The sequence below is a fragment of the Lasioglossum baleicum genome, chromosome 1 (genome assembly GCF_051020765.1).
Source record: "Lasioglossum baleicum chromosome 1, iyLasBale1, whole genome shotgun sequence".
In the NCBI taxonomy this organism is placed as follows: Eukaryota; Metazoa; Arthropoda; class Insecta; order Hymenoptera; family Halictidae; genus Lasioglossum; species Lasioglossum baleicum.
Window position 1 is genome coordinate 10,702,365 of NC_134929.1, and position 20,008 is coordinate 10,722,372.

A 20,008-nucleotide genomic window follows, 5' to 3' on the forward strand; every position below is an offset into this window, starting at 1 on the left:
TATTTCCTATCGTTTCATTATACTCAACACTAAACCTACCACTGCCGGTCAAATGACCGGTTTTATATTTTTCATTTCACAATTATTGAAATTATGAAGTTGCTTACATATTGTTGTAAAAATTGCAAACAAACTCTAAATAAATAGAGCCGTGTCATTTTTGTAAGTTAAAACATTTTAATCGCTTTTAGTGCTCGGGAGGTTTAGTGTTAACTCTTTGGACTCGAAGCAATTTTAATTCTAAAATCAAAACATTTCTTTCAACCTAAATCATTTTTATTCTGTGTAATCTTTTTCCTATTATGCACATCAAATTGAACCTGTTTTCTCATACAACAGAATTTGATCATATTTGAACTGTTTTGGATAATTGTATGACAATTTTTACAGGCCTGGCGTCACCGTTCGAGTGCAAAGGGTTAATAGAAATTAATCTGATTTTCTTATTATTTTTCTCGTATCTTTATTTTCAGCTTGAGTAATTCGAACGATCGTTCAAAGACAGCGCAATTCCCGCCACGGACGATCTACAGGCGTGTTTGTAAATGAACACACACGCGCAGAGACTCTCCTCCGTGAAGGTAAGCTTTTGCACGTGCACTTATATGTTCGTGCACACATCCCGAGAACGTGTATATGTACGCGCATTCGCAATTCGCACGAACGCTTTCGGTGCGTGCGTACTCATCCAATCGGTGCTCGACATATACCTACAGGACGCGTCATCGATCACGGCCTACATTCCTATACTTTTGGAAATCGGTATGAACATTCTAAAAAATGTAGCATCTTTTCTTTTCTCTCCCTCCCCCAATGTTATCTGTAAACGTCAATTTACATTTGACGAATTGATTGATTTATACTCCAAACGAAAATAATGTTTTTTTACATGAACTCAAATTTTTTGAAATTGTGACATGCGGTGTGTTTTCTGTCAACCACAGATAATACTTATAAACCCGGCTTCAGGTAACATGCCGTGTTCCAAGATTATGTACTTCATCTACCAGATAACGCTTGTGGGCACAGTACCGCGAAGCTAAAGTGTTCGAGGGGAAAGGGGAGTTGTCTCCGTATCTCATTCTGTGTAAATATTTATGGAAACTGTAACTGTAATTATATATTTACTCTTATTACTTTCAATATGGCTAACTCATTTTGTCAATTGTTTTAATTTTAATGTAGGTGTTGATTATTCCCTTACAACTTTATTTAAATTAAGGAACAGTAAGAAAACGTTCCTTACGATTCTTTATGCAACGAGTTTGCACCGTTTTTCCAAATGTATATGAATTAATGTATAAATAGATAAATACGCTTGTATACCTTTCTTTTACATCGCTGTCTAACATTTTGAATTATTTTTCACGTCGTTTGTGGGCACCAGATACTCGGTTATCTTGGAATACTGCGTTCTATACACATCCTATGTCCTATACCTATGCCGGGTCTATAAGTATGTATATGTAGTCTAATGTAAGCCCACGAGACGATTGAGACGCGCTGTAGTCGTATGTATGTTCGTAGGTGGGAAGAACATGGAGGGAGCGCGCATGCGCAAATCCAGCTGGCGCCTCGACCGGCTGAATAGTCGATGCTGGAAGCTCGTAGTGCGAGTGTCTGTGTTTCTTCGTCCTTTGCGTCTTGCCCGTGGTCGCGAATTCGTACGTGAATTCTATACGTACACCACGGACTACACGGACTATATGGTCTATAGAAGCAAGGCAAAGAGGTTCTCATTTACGGTGACTCGCGCGATCGTCGTGAACAGGTGGACGTCGTCGTCGTCGAGGTCGCCCGCCTTGCTTGCGCGAAACGAGGTTAGTCGACTTTGAATCGAATTTCGAGCAACACGTCGTCCTGCGAGCTGCGAGGGGAACGACACCGATACATCTGCCCCTACATTCGCTAAATACAAAAACATCCTGCCTATCTGTGTTTCTGACCGCGAGTGATTTTGTCGCGTGTGCGTGTGACAATACACCACGAACCGTGGAAAATCGAGAGCGATTCAAGGATCGAGCTCGATCCTTCGTTTCTCGCATGGAACGTTCGACCGGGACACATCCGACGAAAATAGTATCTCGTGGATGGTCTCGAGGTCTCCGTCGTCGTTGCTCAAAAGTCTAACGTGTCTAGTGTGTTCCACGTTCATCGAAATCCAGGCCGACGATTTCGAGAAAAGAGAGAACCGGATATCGATACCAAGGCATGTTCGAGCATTCACCTATCAGGGGATCGAACACTCTCGGTCTTCGATAAACACCGAATTCGTTGACGTTCGGTACTATCTTTTCCGCTCCCTCGCAAAATCAGAAAGATCGATAACGCATAAAATGCTTATCATTGTTATTTCGTGGCGAGATGTTTCTTGACTCTTTTTTCTTCCGGCCTGAGACTGATAAAACTCTGATATAATAACTCACACAGTACTTTCAGTAGTTTATTAGCCCTTAACGCTCGAGTGGTGACTCTAAGACGCCACTAAAAATTGCTGTACCATTTTTTGGAGTATTGTTTACATTATTAGATATGTTGGTACCTAATCAATTATTAAACATTTAAATATATTGAATGAGATATTATATCAATTTCATATCGATCAAATTAAAAAAATTATTGAGAATGGAAATGTTCTAGGTCGGAAGAAATGTTTCATGTTCCGGTTAAAATAGCTTACGAGTGCTAAGGGTCAAAATATTAAATACATTCAGTAATTTATTGAATACAAATTGAACAATGCAACAAATATTTTGAACAATGATATAAGAATTATTAGTGACGGCTCTCTCTCTATCTTTCTCCGAGTCAGTGCTCGAGTGCAAAGGGTTAATGTATACACGAAAAAAACATCGTTGGTGTCTAGCAATAACAGTTACAGTGTTCCCGTTTAAATTGTTATTCAATTTTTCTCGAAACTCGAACGATCGAACGTGATTCTTCGAGACACGATACGCCGCGCCGCGTCGCGTCTCTCTGTCGCAACTGTCGATCAAATAGCGATCAATCGTAAGCTGAAAAATGATCTATCGAAGGCTACGGTAAAATAAACAGCGTGTTGTCTGAGCGCCGAAACGTGTAACGCACATTCGATTAACGCTTAGCATCCGAGTGATGATTCTGAGGCACCACTAAACATTGCTATACATATCAGTAATGTAAAATAATTAAATAAATTACTAAACATTTGAGTATTGCATGAGCAAATTGTATATGTAGAATGGAAATATTCTAGGTTAGAGAAGAAATGTTTAGTTTTCGTGTTAAAATAGTTGCGAGTGCAAAGGGTTAATCGAGTTGCAGGCAACGCGAACGCAAAACGTGAACGTAAACGCCGCTGCGGCCGCGAGTTCGAGGGCTGTCCCGTCTCGGCAGGGGGTTCGTTACGGTAACGTAATACGGCCGCTAATTAATCGCGTTCGACGGGGATTCAAAGTAAACGACATTGACCGAGAAATGGTAAAGCGATCGCGCCGCGTAGAAATTTTCTGCCACCGTCGCGCGCAATATCGAGTCGTGCTGACACGGCGCGTCGATACGTGTCAAACGAGCCTTTCCTTTACCTCCGGTGCAATTACTAGACAACGGTTGATCATGCAATTTACTGGGCACACGTCTCTCCTGAACACACTGTAATATACAGTTTAATCAAGTTTGACGGGCTTTCCATCTCGTTTGCAAGCTGATGGATCATTTAACTAGTTCACCGGTCGATTTTTTCGTTTAAACAATTTCCCCGGGACACGATCATATTCGAAACACTGCTGCCGCGTGCTACGATACAGTCAAACAAGTAGTTTCTCTCGCGAATAGACAACTACGAGTAAAACTGGTCAAACAACGCACACATAGTTTAACTCAAAAATTAAACATTTCTTCCGACCTATAATATTTCCAATCTCAATGATTTTTTAAATTTGTTGGATACGAAATTTATACAATACTTCGTACAATACTTGAATATTTAATAATGATTAGATATCAACATATCTAATTAATGGTACAGCAATTTTTAAACCTTTTTTTTTATATTAAAGACGTGTGGAAAGAATACATTTACGTATACCCTGAAAGGGTAGTGTGGGACCATCTTTCAGCGCATACAACAGACGGGGCCCACTGTTCGTTTTTCTAAGATCTATGTATTTATCACGGGCGCCACCCACTCATGTTCTTGGCTTATAAGCAGTTTTTAAACCTACCGAGCACTAAAAGCGATTAAAATGTTGTAGCTTTTAAAAATGACAAGGCTCTATTTAAATTTCGTGCCGTTTTTATTACAATACTTTTACATATTCAATAATTGTAAGACGACAAATATAAAACCGGTCGTTTGATCGGCGGTGATAGGTTTTAGTGTTAACAGGTGAACCTTCGTGTTGCCAAACAATTTTTTTGTTCGGTATCTTCGTACACGAAACATTTTTCGAGAGATTGCACGATTTTCTAGCAGGAACGCGAGGACATATTTAAACAGAAGTTTCGAACGGAGGTCGACGTAGTTGTTGACAGAAAGGTTGTCGTTTGACTCCAGTGTCAGCGAGTCGATGCATAAAAACGTCCGATTTGCATAAATATCCGCTTGGTCCGGTAATTACCGTGAAAGGTGCATGTGTGTTCGTGATCGCTGGAAACATAACCATACGGTGACTTTCTCTTTGTGCCGGTAATTCAATATTTCGACGTTTTGTTCCGCGGCTCGCGACAAAACCGCGGCGATGTAGATTCGATGGGAAACGTGTCCCCACGATAGGTATATTTTTAAACCAGTTGCTACCGTCGACGAACGAAAGAAGCGAGTTCTCCGTTGACGGACGTCCACACGGCGCCATACTACCGACCGCATTCTTATCGCAATTCTTTCCGATAAGGACGGTTGACTATGACGCTGTGTCCGTTGTTTTTTTACAGACCGCCGCACGGCTGCGGCTGAGGATGCGGCTACAACGCTCGCGATTCGCGCGCAACTTTTAATCCTTTGCACTCGGAGCTATTTTAACTCAGAAATTAAACATTGCTTCCAACCTAAAATAATTCATTTTATATACAGGGTCATCCGTTTTCAAACGGCCAAACGTTAACCAGCTGCAGAGGACCCCAAATGGAACAACTTTTACCCCTATCACTTTTTTTGTTCCGGCCTTGATCTCCAGATAATTGCAAAAAAAACCATCATTTTTTGAGTTTACATAAAATTAAATATCTCAGGACTCCAATGATGAATCTTGATGGTTTTTCCTTTGTTTAGTTTAAAATAAGTAGGGGCATCTTTTTTATTGAATAAACTTTTTTGTATGACCTTCGGATCATGGTTTTTTTGGCGTGGGGCACACCGTGGAGCCTGAAAGAAATAAGTTGGAAAGTGGCGGTGTGCCCCACGCCAAAAAAACCATGATCCGAAGGTCATACAAAAAAGTTTATTGAATAAAAAAGATGCCCCTACTTATTTTAGACTAAACAAAGGAAAAACCATCAAGATTCATCATTGGAATCCTGAGATATTTAATTTTATGTAAACTCAAAAAATGATGGTTTTTTTGCAATTATCTGGAGATCAAGGCCGGAACAAAAAAGTGATAGGGGTAAAAGTTGTTCCATTTGGGGTCCTCTACAGCTGGTTAACGTTTGGCCGTTTAAATTCCGGTTTTGTAACACGATGAATGGGAAATGGGTGTTTGCATAGAGATCCGCGATCTAATTATAGCCTACGTCAATGTTATTCGATATCAGTGTTTTCCAGTATAACAGTCCTCCATGTTGCGATCAAGTGTAATACAATATAGGTTTTTAATTTGAATGTTATCAATGAATATAATCTCGGTTGGAAAACATCGTGTTGTACATATGTAGTAATGCAGATACGTTGGCGAAATGGACATTCGTAGTGATCGAAGTGTGTAGCACCTATCCGAACATTGTCCTTATCGACAACTATCGAGAGCGGTTGTTGCTTATCGGTTTCAAGATACAAGCTCAAGTTTTTCGTTTAATCTTTCGAACGCTTCGGGGGTACGTTACGATACCACGAAATTCTTATCTAGCCGGTCCCTTTGCACCGCTCGCGCTGAGAACATTCGAAACTTTGATGTTTGGTTACCGCAAACGGTGTAATCTACTCGAGGCGCCGTAAAAAAATGATTTCTAGAAAAAAATCGATTTGTAAAAATGACGAAAGATAAAGCGGTTCGTAAAAACCGGAATATCTTGAGTTTCTTTCTTGTTGAGGTCGCGTCGTTGTTCCCTCTTGATTTTCCCGGCTCGGATGGTGGACAGCGCCTATCGGTGAATGCATCGTGTACACGTGCCGCTACTTGCCGGCGTCTTATTACCGGTCCCCGTATCTCTTCGGGAATCGATGTTCTAACGAACCCGTATTTTCCTGGTTTGCAGTGTCGAGCCCGATAATCGAATTCCATCAGCCGGACCGAGGAAAGACGTTCAACCACGGACAGAGACGGAGGGAGAAGGCTAAGGGGATCGGACTGATTCGTCGTCGTCGCTCTCGCGGGCCTCCCCCGATCATTTTCAGCCAACTGTACACGCCATAGCCATTTCCGTAGGAGCTCCGTATCGACGTTCCTCGATCGAGCGAACAACGCGACGCATAGATCAACGAAACTGGAACGATCGTTGACCGTAAGGAGCTTGTTCGAGGCTCTGCTGGCTCGACCTTCGAAAGCGGTGCGCTAACCGCGATTTTAATCGTGTTCGAGTGTCCCCGTTTGTTCGTTTGTTTCCATTGCCTGCGATCTACACGATGAGGCGAGGCTGCTCGATCAGTGGCTCCGACTCGGCGGACCGGTAAAGTCGCGATCAGTGCAGTCCTCCGTGTCTCAGAGCCACGAGGACAAGCAAGAGGACAAGCTCGACGAGGTCGGTGAACGAATGCGCAGACCCACGGCCACGGTACCGGCACCGGAGGATGCCAGGCTGGCCCCGTTCGACATGGGATAGATGATAGATCACGAATAATGGGGTGGTAGAGCCAGCAGGAAACGCAAAATGGATTGGGTGCCTCGGCTCAGGTAGCCAGAGACGACGGTGTCGCGGCCGCCGGGGCGAAACGAGCCCCGAGAAACCAGTGCGAAAGACTTCTGTCTCCTCAAGGAGGAGACGGACCGGGATCGGATCTTCTTGACGACTGCCGTTTCGTGGAGAAACTGAAAGACTGACTCGATCGAATCATCCCCGCGATTAATACTCGTATACATATATCGTGTCCCTTGGAGATTCTGCCTCTCTCTCTTCTCTCTCTCTCACACACACACATACACTCCTCTCTGTCCATCGCCCTCCCGCACGTTCTACCCTGGAACCTTCACATATCTTTCGGGATCTCGCGTATCGATTCCCGGCAGCTACGACCTCTCAGAAATTTCTGGGCCGGTACTTGCCAACGTCTTGTTCGTACACATATACACGCGTGTAGAAACAAGAGTATATGTGCATATCTTGCGGTGCCTGCGTGTAACCAGAACTATTTTGCTGCCTAATCGCGCGAGCGTGTCGCGTCTAACACGATCGGCTCCTTTTTTCTACGAAAAAGAGTTTCTTCCGCGAGACTCGTAACGCGCGAACGAAATTCTGCTTTCGCTCCGAAAGAGAGACGACTTTCCGTTTCGGAGTACTTGCCGTGCAACACACACTCACACACATACGCTCCCGTACTCTTCGATCGGAATCAGTGAGAGAAGCGAAGTCAGCGCGGCCCGCGACAGAGCAGGATGGGTTGTGGACAGAGCAAGATCGGCAACATCTATCCGAAGAACAAGAAGAACAAGAACAACAGCGCCAAGAAGAACGGCGAATCCGTGGGTGAGTGACTCTCCATTAGCTCGCACGAATCGGTAATAATTGGACTGCGGATCTTCATGCACGATAAAGACGCTCTGAATCATTTTAACGAGTTGAAAATAGCGTGTCGATATTTTACGATTATTTAAATGCATCAGATCCGCAGTCTAGTAATCATTTAACCCTTAGCACTCGAGTGGTGATCCAGAGTCGCTACTAAAAATTGCTGTACCATTATTCAAAATATTGTTTACATTATTAAATATGTTGGTATGTATCTAGTCAATTACTAAACATTTAAGTATAGTACATATGAGGTATATTATGTATATAAATTTCGTATCTATAAAAAGAAAAAAAGATCATGTACAATGGAATTATTAAGACCGGAATAAATGTTTAATTTTCGAGTTAAAATACATAGCTCCGAGTGCAAAGGGTTAATAGATCTTCCAAAATTCTGACTCGACTTGGCTTCGGACTGAACGTGTAAAACAACTAGATTGCTGTTGCATACGGCAGTTTACGATAAACATGTAAAAATACAAGGTGCATTGAAATCCAGAGTATGTTAAGTTCTGTGACGCGATTGTAGGGCAAATGGTTATCTCGGGACTCCCGCGTCGACGCTTGTCCAACTTACGCCCTGTAAACTGTATCCGAATGCAATCTTGCTCGGCATCTTAGCTCTCGTCGTCGTCGTCGGCGTAAATACCTAACAGTCCCCACGCCGGTTAGCAGACGCGGCAGAAACCGGCATTGTTCGTGTAATTAACGTCCTCGCTCGTCAATCTCGGTCCGCCGCATAATCGTTGACCCGATCACTGTAATTAAGCAGATGCTTAATCCGAGCCATCAACACCCGTCGCTCTAGATCCTCCTCGTTGAAGGGTGATTAAACGGAATCGCTCCGATTGCGGATCTCGTTTCCCGCCATCTCTGAGAAACGCCTCCGTTCGGGAGGGTGCGTGTCTCTTAGCCCTCGAGGTTTTCACCTTTTCCCTGACTCTGTGTGTGGCCACAGTACATACTTTATAGAGCGATTCTGAATCCATTTCCGTCTCCCTACTCGTTCAAAGAAGGGAGACTGCTGTAGAATAAGCTTCCCACGTTCTCAAATATTTTTGGGGAGACCTTTCACAGAGACAGGACTCGGGTCTCGTGACTGTTATAGGTTTTGCACTTTAAATTCGCCCTTTTGTAGTCCAACTCAACCTTTTGCAAATCAATTTCAACCATTAGGAATATTTAAAATTAATTATTTATTTATTAGAACTCATATCTAGTACTTATCTACACTCGATACGTTAATGTAAAAATTCGTTATGAAGGAATAATTCTGTTTCTCATTTTTGGTAGACGTGTCACTCAGTGTGTTAATCCCCTGTCGTTATCGTCGAATTAGCGAGATAGATTCGTTACCGATATTCTGTCTTCGCACGACTAAAATTACAGTAAAAGCCCCGTGTTCTGAGATCGACCTCTTTCCGTCTGTCAGGACATCCGAGTGCTGTATCGCGCGTTGCACTTTCCAAAAATACGGATGGAAAACCCGCGCTTCTTGCGCAACAACCTATTTCCTCGGCGTGATTTCCTTACCGATATTAACGTCTTTATCTCCGGGTGGTAGGAATCGATGACTCACGAACCAGATTAGAAACGTTGTATGTATCTATCATATTTTTCGTAGTGGAATCGCGATTTCCCGTTTTCTTTTTTCATCGGCGCGGCGCGCGTGTCATCGATATTATAGATAACCTGTTAATACACAGGCGGCGAATGGAATTCATTAGTCACGTCGATGTCGCGGAGGTGAGAGAGCAATTCGTCGATTTCCCAATGATCGAACATCGATTGACTCATCGTCACCCGGTTTTCTACACGTATGCGCTAACGTTGGCCGATGAAGCCGATCGATACAGGGAGCTTCATCGAATTCGTTATCGAACGATTTTATGCTGTAATCAAGATACAGGAGCTCGGTGGAGCGATGGAGAGAGAGAGAGAAAATCGACAGGCGACGTGCGTACGTGAACACGAACACGCGCGCACGCGTATCCCTTGCGTCGATCGATTTTCTTGGCCGCGCGTATAACGTATAGTAGCTATGTATACGTATAGTGCGTGGTTCGAGGTGGATTAGGCTCTCTTCGGGTGAGGTCGCGCGAAAGGGGAGCGCGCAACCTTTCGAACTATACATTGACATTCACGAACCTGTTGTTTCGTTGTTCGCTTGCCTGCGTTTCGTCGGGGGGCGGATTGATAAGCAGCCACTGGACCCATTTCGTTCCCCGCGTTCTCGAACCAAAGAAATCGAGCGGGTATCGTGACGAAGCCGCGAGATAGTTCGGCACTTTCGGTGGAAATGTACGAGCAACGCGGCGGCTATTTCGAGCGGTGTTTGTCGGCCTGATTCTACCGGGAATAAATTATCTGTGGCGATTAAGCGCTGATAGATTTTCTATTCGGCGGAGTCACGCGACCCAGATTCGCCGGCTCCGAGGGACACCGAGGACAACCCCGCTGCGCCGTGGATTTTCTCTCGGCTTTTGTCCCCGACACCAACAGTTTCATCCTCCGCCGATGCTCTCTTCGTTCCGATTGCTCGGCGACGTTGATCGATGGCCCGGCCGCGATCAAAATTTTATTGTATTCTCGTTCCCTGCCGACCGCTTTCGACGCTGGAACCAGATCACTGGATCATCTAGATTCTAGATGCGTCAGAACGCTCGAAACGACCCGCAGTGGTCCGAGCGGCCGATCAGTTCGTTCAGATTTTAGCACGATTTGGTAGTTTAATCCTTTGGACTTGAAGCAATTTTAATTCGAACATCGAGACATTTCTTTCAATCCAGATCATTTTTATTCTATGTGGTTTTTTTTACATCGTGCACATCAAATTGAATGGCAATTTTTACTGGCGCCTCGGAGTCGCCATTTGTGTGCAAAGGGTTTAGGGTATAACAATGTAGGGCGTTGAAGAAGGACAAGGGTGGAAATGATTCTTGCGGCATTATACAAGAAAAAGTATACTGAAGATATTCCAATTTGAGAGAATGCCAAACTATTTGGAACTCAAAAGATATTCCATGTCAAAGGGAAATAACTTCGACAACTTTTATCGTTCCATTATGAATTACTTATTTAATAAATGGCAAACTGTAATTCTAAATTTGAGGTACGCGTTTTCAAGCTAGAAGAATGCACTTCATTTACATGTTTACAAGCTTGTTCTAATTAGAATTTTTATTAAGTCTCGTTAATACTCACATTAATATCGACATTTTCGGCATTGCTAAACATTTGGAAACTGGTGTAGATTTATTAAATAACAAATATGAGACGAGTCACTGTTTACCAAATGAGGTAGTAGATCGGTCGCTCGGACCACTGTGCGTCCCACCGCATTTGGAATAAAGAGGAAAGCGAATGAACACCGGTTACATACCATCGCTCGCCTGGAAATCGCACGTCGGATCGCGGTTTGTTGTTTACCGGCTTGGACGTCCGCGAGCTAAATATATCCGCGCGATAATTCTGATATTTATATCATTAGAATGGCTCCGTTCACGCGGCGCGACGCGGCGCCTGGAGAGCCTGTCACGCGTCTAATTCGCGGCGTTCACCGAGGTTACGCATCCTTAGTCACCCGTCCCGTCAGTTAAACGGTGTAATAACAATTTTTCTTACATCACGTGCAACGATGAATGGACGAAATTCTACGTAGCCGTCGCTGGAACAACTCTATTATCATTTTCTTCGTGAATCGTCAGCGAACGATTGGCTAAAACAATGCCTCGATTGTGAGAGTCATCGAATCGATGAATCACAACCTTCGGAGCCGTCTCCCCACCTATTTTGAAGAAGCCTGTAGGACAAATAGATGCTTAACAGAGTGTTCGATGTTTACCGCCTTCTTATCGTCGATTTTTTCAAGTTTCACGCCTGCGCGCGGAGCACGAAAATAATCTTGTTATTTACGAAATTATCGCGAATACACCGCCCGATTATAATTTCATAGATAGCTGTACAATTGAGCATAAATATATTTTTAGTTGTTGATCAGTTATCTGAGAAACGAGTGGTCCTTTTTGAAAACATAACGCCAATGTCTCCGAACATTGGTAATCGTATCTTATTGTTAGATAAAACGGTAGCGACAACTTGTTTATACGTAGAAATTCTAGTTAACCGCTTTCCCAATTTTAACGAGTCGGACTCGTGATGAAATAAAATTTGATTCGTTTCTAACCAGTATTTAAGCATCAAAATAAATGTAGCCATAGAAAACATATAAATTCTCTGTTCTCTTCTACGACATTTTTCGGAATAAAAACGTTTTAATCATTGTAACTGCAAAGAAAATGTTACGGCAAGGGGTTAATTAAGGATAGAAGCGAAAATTATCTTTGGTCGGCATTGCACAACTCACCAACGGATTAGTACTTTAAAAGACAATTTTGTGTTCAATTTTTAGTCAATCCTTTCTCTCATGATGTTTCAAGATCACTTCCAAATTCTTGCAAACATACCTATAAGTTTTTACAACCATTTATAACCACAAAATTGCTCTTTTAATTTTTTTTACAAAAAATTTGCTATAATCACGTGAAAGGTCTCTCGGAACCGTGCTATATCCGATAAAAACATTTTCGATTGGACTGCTATTAACGGAGTAATCTCTACTGATCACGTTTCGTGGTTCACTCTTACAGGCGCTTCGAATTTGGCGGGCGCGAGGTGCGCATGACATGTTTTCAATTTTCCAGTGAGCGCGAAAAGCTGCGCGCGCAGGCCGGTTCACAGTTTCCATGGATTGCGACGTTGCCGCGCGTCGGTGGCGGGCAATGCCGCGCGCGAAACAGTTAAAAGTGTCCGGTTGCGCGAGGCTGCGGTTCGTAACGAATTGCGAGCGTGTCCGAATACTCGAATGTCCGAGTTCGAGTGGCGAGTGGCGCGTGCATAGTGAGTTGAAACGGGCCGCAGCCGCACGCGTCGTAGCTCTCGCTAGCGACACGTCTTCGCTTTGTAAACAAGACAAGTTCCAAGGCCCGAGGCCGATATCATCGAGCTCGGTAGTAGAGCAGAGCGGTGGTCTCGCTTGCCTACGTGATCGTCGTACCGCCTATAAAAGGGTCGCGCCTCTCTAGTCTCGGAGTCTGTCTTTCGTGGTAATTTCGTGTGCGAGGATCGTTCGTCTCGATTCCGCTCCCGTCCAGTGCGAAGGGGACCGGAATCTATAGAACACGAAAGCGTTCTTCTTATTTATAATCTCGCCGAGATCGATCGATCGTCGCGTCGCGCGAGAACGGGTTTACCGATTCGCGCGCCGCTGTCTATTGTGCAACTGTTCCGCGAAAAGTGAGGTTAAGTAACCGGGTGCGCGCGAAACGCCGATAGACGACAGACAGGTGACAGTGACTGAAAAACGGTCTCGTGTCCCCTCGTGGAGACACAGCCCCGAAGGACTTCCTGTCCCATCAGGACGTCGGATCTCGAGGGCAAACAAAGACGTTCCACGATGTGGCTAAAGGTGTTAAGGCAAAACATAACGCATCTGGCCCGCAGGGCGAAAGGTAAACCCACTTCTCTCACCTTTTTCCGTTTGTCTCTTATTCCTCTCTCCTGGAAATAGGAATGCCGGAATGGGACGGCGGGCGTAGTGTCTCTAATGCCATCGAGGGAACGGTTATTTATAGCGCGTTACTTCACGCTTTTACGGGCGGACGTGTCTCGTGCATCGTTCTGTAAACACGTTACGTAGCCGCACTGGCTCTCTTGTTGTTCAAATACTTCGAATGGAAAATGCAATAATAATGCAGCCGAGACCAATGTATGGCGTCGTTCGCCCAGTGTGTCATTCGGCCACTCGGCGAACCTGGCTGCGACGCTAATCAAGCGTAATCTCGTTATGCGGTGAATCAGGCTTTTGCAAATTACGCTAGTCGGCTCGCTGATTATATCCTGTTTGCCGAATGGGGGGAATTGAAGCTCGGCGTAGTTCGCAGTACTACGCGACAGTGCACTATCCTTTCAGATATTCGTAGATGTTACGAGTAGAAAAACGGGGTGGGGGAAAATTAGCTCTCCTGATTGCGTCGCAACAATCGATGGACGGAACATCGACGCGTAGTTTAGAAGCGGATTTTCCGAAGGCGTGCGCCCGTGCCGCCGGTAATTCTACACTGGAATTAGGCTGCATCTAATTTAGGCCCGTCTCGCGTTTCGCGGGTCTTACGGAGAAGCGAATCGTGGAATGCGCGGCAAGCACGGCGCGCCCCAAAGCTTGCGTGCGCGTTTGTGCGTGCGTGTTGCAGCTGCGTGAGTCACCCAGCTGCTGCTTCGGCAGAACGTATCCGGCTTTTGCATTGTTCCGAGTTTGTTCACCTCACGGAAAAATCGTGCAAATGCCTGTACCGGCACAGTATTTAGGCTCTCTGCGTGCGCCTTGGCGCCGCGTGACTAGGGTAATTGGCGCGATCGCGAGCCTGATTTGAATTTCGAGTGTGTCGTCGGCAGGGGAAATCACCGCGCAGCGTTATCTGCACGAATCGGAAGAAGTCTCTGTCGTTTTGTAACGTGCGCCGCTGTATGCGCGATTAAAAAAAGAAATATTTATACTTGGCACAGACGCCTCCTTTTATTTTAATCGACGATAACGTATACACGGAATACAAACATCGTGGAACAGCGCGAAAACAAGTCTTCGCGAACATTCCAAATTTTGTACGTGAGATATTCAAAGGGGATGGATATTAACACTAAATGAATTCCGTATAATATTGAAACAACAAGCACTATCTAACGGTTCATTTCTGACAATATCGTAAAAATTACGTGGAATTAATTTAGTGTACAATAATGTGATGTGAAGTAACTGAGAAACTCATTTTTCAAAGTTGAATTTGAATTTAGATTTAAATATAATGATTGAAAGTTGAATTTGAATTTAGATTTAAATATAATGATTGAAAATTGAATTTGAATTTAGATTTAAATATACTGTGATTATCGGGTCGATATATTGACTGTGCCGAATTTTGCTAGGATTCTGAAAGTGGCATCATAAATAGCAGAACTACACGGTCTAACAAGACACGGCGCGGACCCGGGGGTTTTCTTAGATCAATGCTTCACTGTAGTAAAAAACATATTGCGGATTTTATGTATTTATTCTTCCACACTCTCGTTGCCTGCAATTATTTCAGACAATGTTGATCTTGCGCAAGAATCCACAGTCCAGTAAAAAATAAGACGATTTTAATACAATAACGGTCATAATTTTAACCGCGAAATTGACGAACAAATTAACGTTATTTAAACTTTATTACCAACAGGACTAAAGCTAGATGGATTAAAAACGTTAAGTGCAACTGCGTTGTACAGAAAAGAATATTGCCAATTCACAGGTGAAATTAGCAGATCCGCCGAGCGGAGGTTTCGTCGGTTGTGTACGTCGTTCGCTAATTACGGAGCTAACAATCGTGCGCGATAAAGGCGCCAGTGCGTTGCGCCGACGTAAGAATTCGAAACGAGGTTCGCGGGGAACGGAGCAACAAACGACGTACCGTGTTTCCGTGTGTTTACGCGTTTTTGCGCGTAGGAGGACTGCTCGCTGGTACGTGACTGCAGTCGTGTCAGCCATATTGTTCGCGAGCCGACCTTGAGAATGCAATACGAGGTGGACACAATTTCAGGCGATCCCTTCGAGCTGTTATCGATAGCCGGCTAATTCTGCCGCACGCGAAAATCTGCGCCCTCTTTTTTTTACCACGTTTTTATTAGCTCACTTTCGTGTTTGTTTGTTTGTTTGTTTGTTACGGATGAGGAAAAATGCCATTACGCACACCCCAGAAAGGGGTAGTATGGGGCTCGGGTGCAAGATACATTGGAGCTACCCATACCCACTAAACAACCTCACCCGGGACAGCCGATGGTCTGCCCCTCTACAACGCCTCACGTGCCGAAGATTTGAAACGCGAAAACTTGCACCTGTAACCTTGCCGTGGCAACTGCGTCGTCACGCATTTCGAAGACAACATCACGATATGTATTACGTCGACGCCGCTGCTTCTATATCCCGTCGCGCTGTTTCCGACGACTACGCGCAGCGCAGCCGGTCGCATGCCCTATTTAGGCCCTTATCTGTCTATTTCCGAGCGCATCGGTCTTCTTATCGGACCCAAAACGACTTCGCCGTCGTTTTCACCTTTACATCGACGTCCAAAAAGTTACAACCCCCGTAACTCGATCCTATAACTTGATCCTGTATTATAAATAAATACACTGCGGATCTTTATGCAAAACAGTGGGATTAGATTCGTCTAATGTTTTTGCTGTTTTAGATTACACCCATTCATTTTTGTCGTAAACGCATAAAATCCACAGTCTAATTAGAAGTCGCTTGGGTAATATTCGATCAATGCGTTATCGCTGTTTAATTACCAAGTAATTGTCGATAAGAGGCTCGACCGCTCGGTCACCAAGCCAAGAGATTAATATTTTCACTTGGGGGAAGAAAGCGAAAAACAAAGATCCGCGTATCAATCGACGGTGCGATTGAATAGATTAGTTTCTCTAATCCATAGATAACGAGCTTTATCACATTTGCGTGCCATCCGTCGAGCTATGGTGAAATCGAATCCCTCGGTTGTTAGCCGTCGCGTTCCTCGCAGTTTCCTTTGGCTACTTTCGTTCCTCCGTTCCGGCGACGAAGGAAGTTCGAAGTCCCCGGCGTTTTTCGGAGCACGTGACGGATGCGTTCCTGCGTCGCGTCGCTTAGATCACGCCGCTCCGCTCCGCTTCGTTCCGCTCCGCTTCGTTCCGCTCCGCACCGCTTCCGACTTATCGTCCGACGAAGTCGTGTGACGATCCACGTCACTTTTTCCCGGCGCGACGGGACGGGGGAATGCGTGCACTCGTGACACCGGCCAGACTATACATAGAACGCGCGATATTGCACGCAATGGCGTAAACGCTCGTAGAACGCGGCAATCGCGGTCTTTCCATCGAGCTGTCCGCGTCCCCGACCGACAACCACCTCGCTCCAGTTAATGGGATGCAAATGAACAATTTATTTCGAGGGCCGGCCATCCTCCGTGTTCCCCTTTCCCGTTCTCTCACCAGCTTTTTCTCACCAGTTCGTAATTTCGCTATGAATAGTTTATTTTTGCTTCGATCGTGTCGAAATCTATTATTTCCCGGCTGTTCCACAAACCTACAAAGCGCTATCAAAGTGGCCGGCAATGTATCGCGTGCATCGGAGGGTGGTTTTATTCCTTACACTCCGAGTCGCTGCAAAGAGAAACCTACATGTACAAAATTGAGCGTACAGAAATAATTTGTAATATGTCAAATCGCCTAAAGCATATTGTCAAATATGAACGATGCCCAATAATGTAGTGGGTTGGGGAATAAGTGCGTAGCGTTTTATGTTATCTTTTATTCTACAACGATTTTTTTGTTCTTTGGCAAAGTGTCGTACATCAATCGAAAGAGCTCTTTCTGCTCTACAAATCTGTGATAATCGTTGTTTTGAATAATTTTTAAATCCAGGAGGCGAAAATCAACATTTTCGACACATGTTGAGAAGCAATTTGAAGGCGATTTTCTTTGTTGTTTTCGGTAAGCTCGTGAGGCACCCAAGTTCCCAATTTTTCGACAAATCCCATCGAATGAAGATGGTTGAGAATGGTCTTATGGTCGCAGTTCATTTTTTCCGCTAATTCTTTTTGACCTCGATGAAAAGCGAAGAGAAGCAGGTGTCGAAAATGTTGATTTTTGCCTCATGGAAATTCCATTTCTAAGCCTGAAAAATAATAAAAAATTAAATTATTCAAAACAACGGTTATCACAGTTTTGTAGAGCAGAAAGAGCTCTTTCGATTGATGTACAACACTTTGCCAAAGAACAAAAAAAAAGAAAACATAAAACGCTAAAAACTTATTCCCCAACCCAATATGTATTAAGTACTTATACGCGGGAGGTATAATTCTTATTTTATAAGTTGAACCAATGAAGTGTCCCAATATCTTTGTGGACGTTAAATTTTACATCTTTATGTATATGTTTCTTTTATACTAACGCAATTAATAAGAACCCGTTTGTTAGGAATACATTGCATATCCATTCAAAATACACGGCTTATATTTTCGTGACGCTGTATACAATTCTATAAAAAATCGTGTTAACATTTTGAAACTACGAGCTCATTTTTTGGCCATTCCGCAAGCGAAACGACCAAGTTCCATCGAACCGAGAGTCCAGCGGTTCAAGGCCTTGTCACGAGGCCATCCGTCATCCTGGTAACAAAGTTTGCCGGATGATTGCCTAGTCGCTGGCGCAGCAAACGTTCGCGCAATTAAAAAGTACGGACCAGGGTACCAATAGCACTTGGAGGCTCGTTCAGACGCAAAACCGCTCGCCGGGTTGGTCGTAATGTTACTAATCAGCGTCGGCTCGAGTCGAGTATTTGCGGAATTACGAGGCGTGACGCGAGACCAGACGAGACGAGAGACGACGCGGGGAATTAGTAATGGTTTTTAGGAAGGCCAAGCCTGTCACGTTGGAGCGTTGTTTTCGCTCTGCACGTTCATCTGCGCACAATGTTTCGGGAAAACAAAGCTGCACCATCGGTGCGAGCCGATAACGATATTCGACGGTGTGTACCGTGTTATCGGCTAATAAAAATCTGAACTACACTCGACAGACCGGTGTTATCTTCTCGGGCCGCCCACACACCTGAGCAACCTTGCGTGGAACGCTCGTTACACGCTGTAATTGAGAATGATTAACCGACGCGATTAAATCCGCGCGGGCGCGAGCGAACGCGTGCGCCGCTTATTATCAAGGCAATTACGGGACGCGTTCCCGCGCTTACATATTTTAATCCAATCGGCGCTGATTCGACCGAACGAGTCGTTCCTAGTCTACGGATTTTATACATCTCCCATGGGAAGAACGTAATGGCTCAATTTGAAGACAGTAAAGAAATTAAAACAGTCTGAGGACATGTAATTTTCAATTTATTCAAATCATTAGCCGGCTGCACTACAATTTAGGGTAAATGTATACCTATGACTGAAGGTGTACGTTTTACTGCCACATTTTTTCCCAATGAAATTAAAATACGTAAAATTATTTGTTACTGTACTCGGCATTTATTTATTATTTATTTGTTCATTTCGGATTCTAATACGCAGCAGTGGGTACGAAGTAATTAGTACATGGCTATTCTTCGACCGTAGTAACACGTACAAAATGTCATTCATCTTATTTTTTAATATTTTGTTATACATACTAGGTTTTGAGGGCCACCAACTTTTTTTGTATTCAGAAAACACATCATTCTTCCATAAAATGCTTTATTTCGTTCGTCACTTCTTAGAAGAAGAGCGAAGTTTATGTTCACAGCATGCCTAGCTGATCTCTAGTGCAGGGGTCGGTAAACTACGGCCTGCAGGCCACATCCGGCCCGCCGCCTGTTTTTAATCCGATCCGCGAGGTTAATATTGTTCTTTGTATGAAGAAAACAAAAAGAGAGTTCCGTAAAAATATCACTTCCTATTAAAAAAATTTGGAACCTGTTTTTTTGTTGCTCTATGAGTGGAATTACCCATGTAAATATCTTCGAGTTTGCTACTTGGCCCACCAGGCCTAAACATTTTACCATCTGGCCTTTTCCAAAAAAAGTTTGCCGACCCCTGCTCCAGTGGCTGTACATCGATAACAAATAAACAGCCGACCGAAAACGGTGTAATGAACTTCGGCGATGTTTCGGTTCCGCGCGAATTCAACCGAGAAAAATCAAACTTATTTTGATCGATCGAACCTGGCCTGCACCCGAGCCGAAGTTTACCCTAATCGTTAGTCTCCGTGTTATAACAGAGGCTAAGGCCAAACCGCGAGTTTGGTCGGCTGATTATCGGGTTGCCTGTGCAGCGAGCGTCACCGAGAAGTTGTCGAAAACTCAAGGCCTTCCGGAGTACGCTCGGCAATTTATATTTAAATCAACCATTTCAGCAAATTCTGTATACCTACGGGTTTGACACTTTTTAACCCCATTCGGGGTTGTAAAGCTATACAGCAGGATTAACATAGGTCTGATATACATACATTAGATTCGTATGACTCTAAATTGCATTGCTTGAAAAAATTGAAAAGAAGATGACATGCCTGATATTTAAGGGTGGGTACAAATTGAGCTTGTTTAATC

The 20,008-nt window shown here is 44.0% G+C and overlaps 1 protein-coding gene across 3 annotated transcripts in view; it reads left to right on the plus strand.

Moving 5' to 3' along the window:
* Nucleotides 1–1,572: 1,572 nt before the first annotated feature.
* Tow (target of wingless) overlaps nt 1,573–20,008 on the plus strand; it is a 54,444-nt gene continuing 36,008 nt past the window's right edge. The window contains exons 1-2 of one of the 3 annotated variants that reach the window (XM_076429946.1): nt 1,573–1,820; nt 6,391–7,815. In XM_076429946.1, the coding sequence (XP_076286061.1) occupies nt 7,725–7,815 (91 nt within the window). In that variant the 5' untranslated portion in view covers nt 1,573–1,820; nt 6,391–7,724. The other 2 variants (XM_076429956.1, XM_076429963.1) reach the window with 2 other exon arrangements.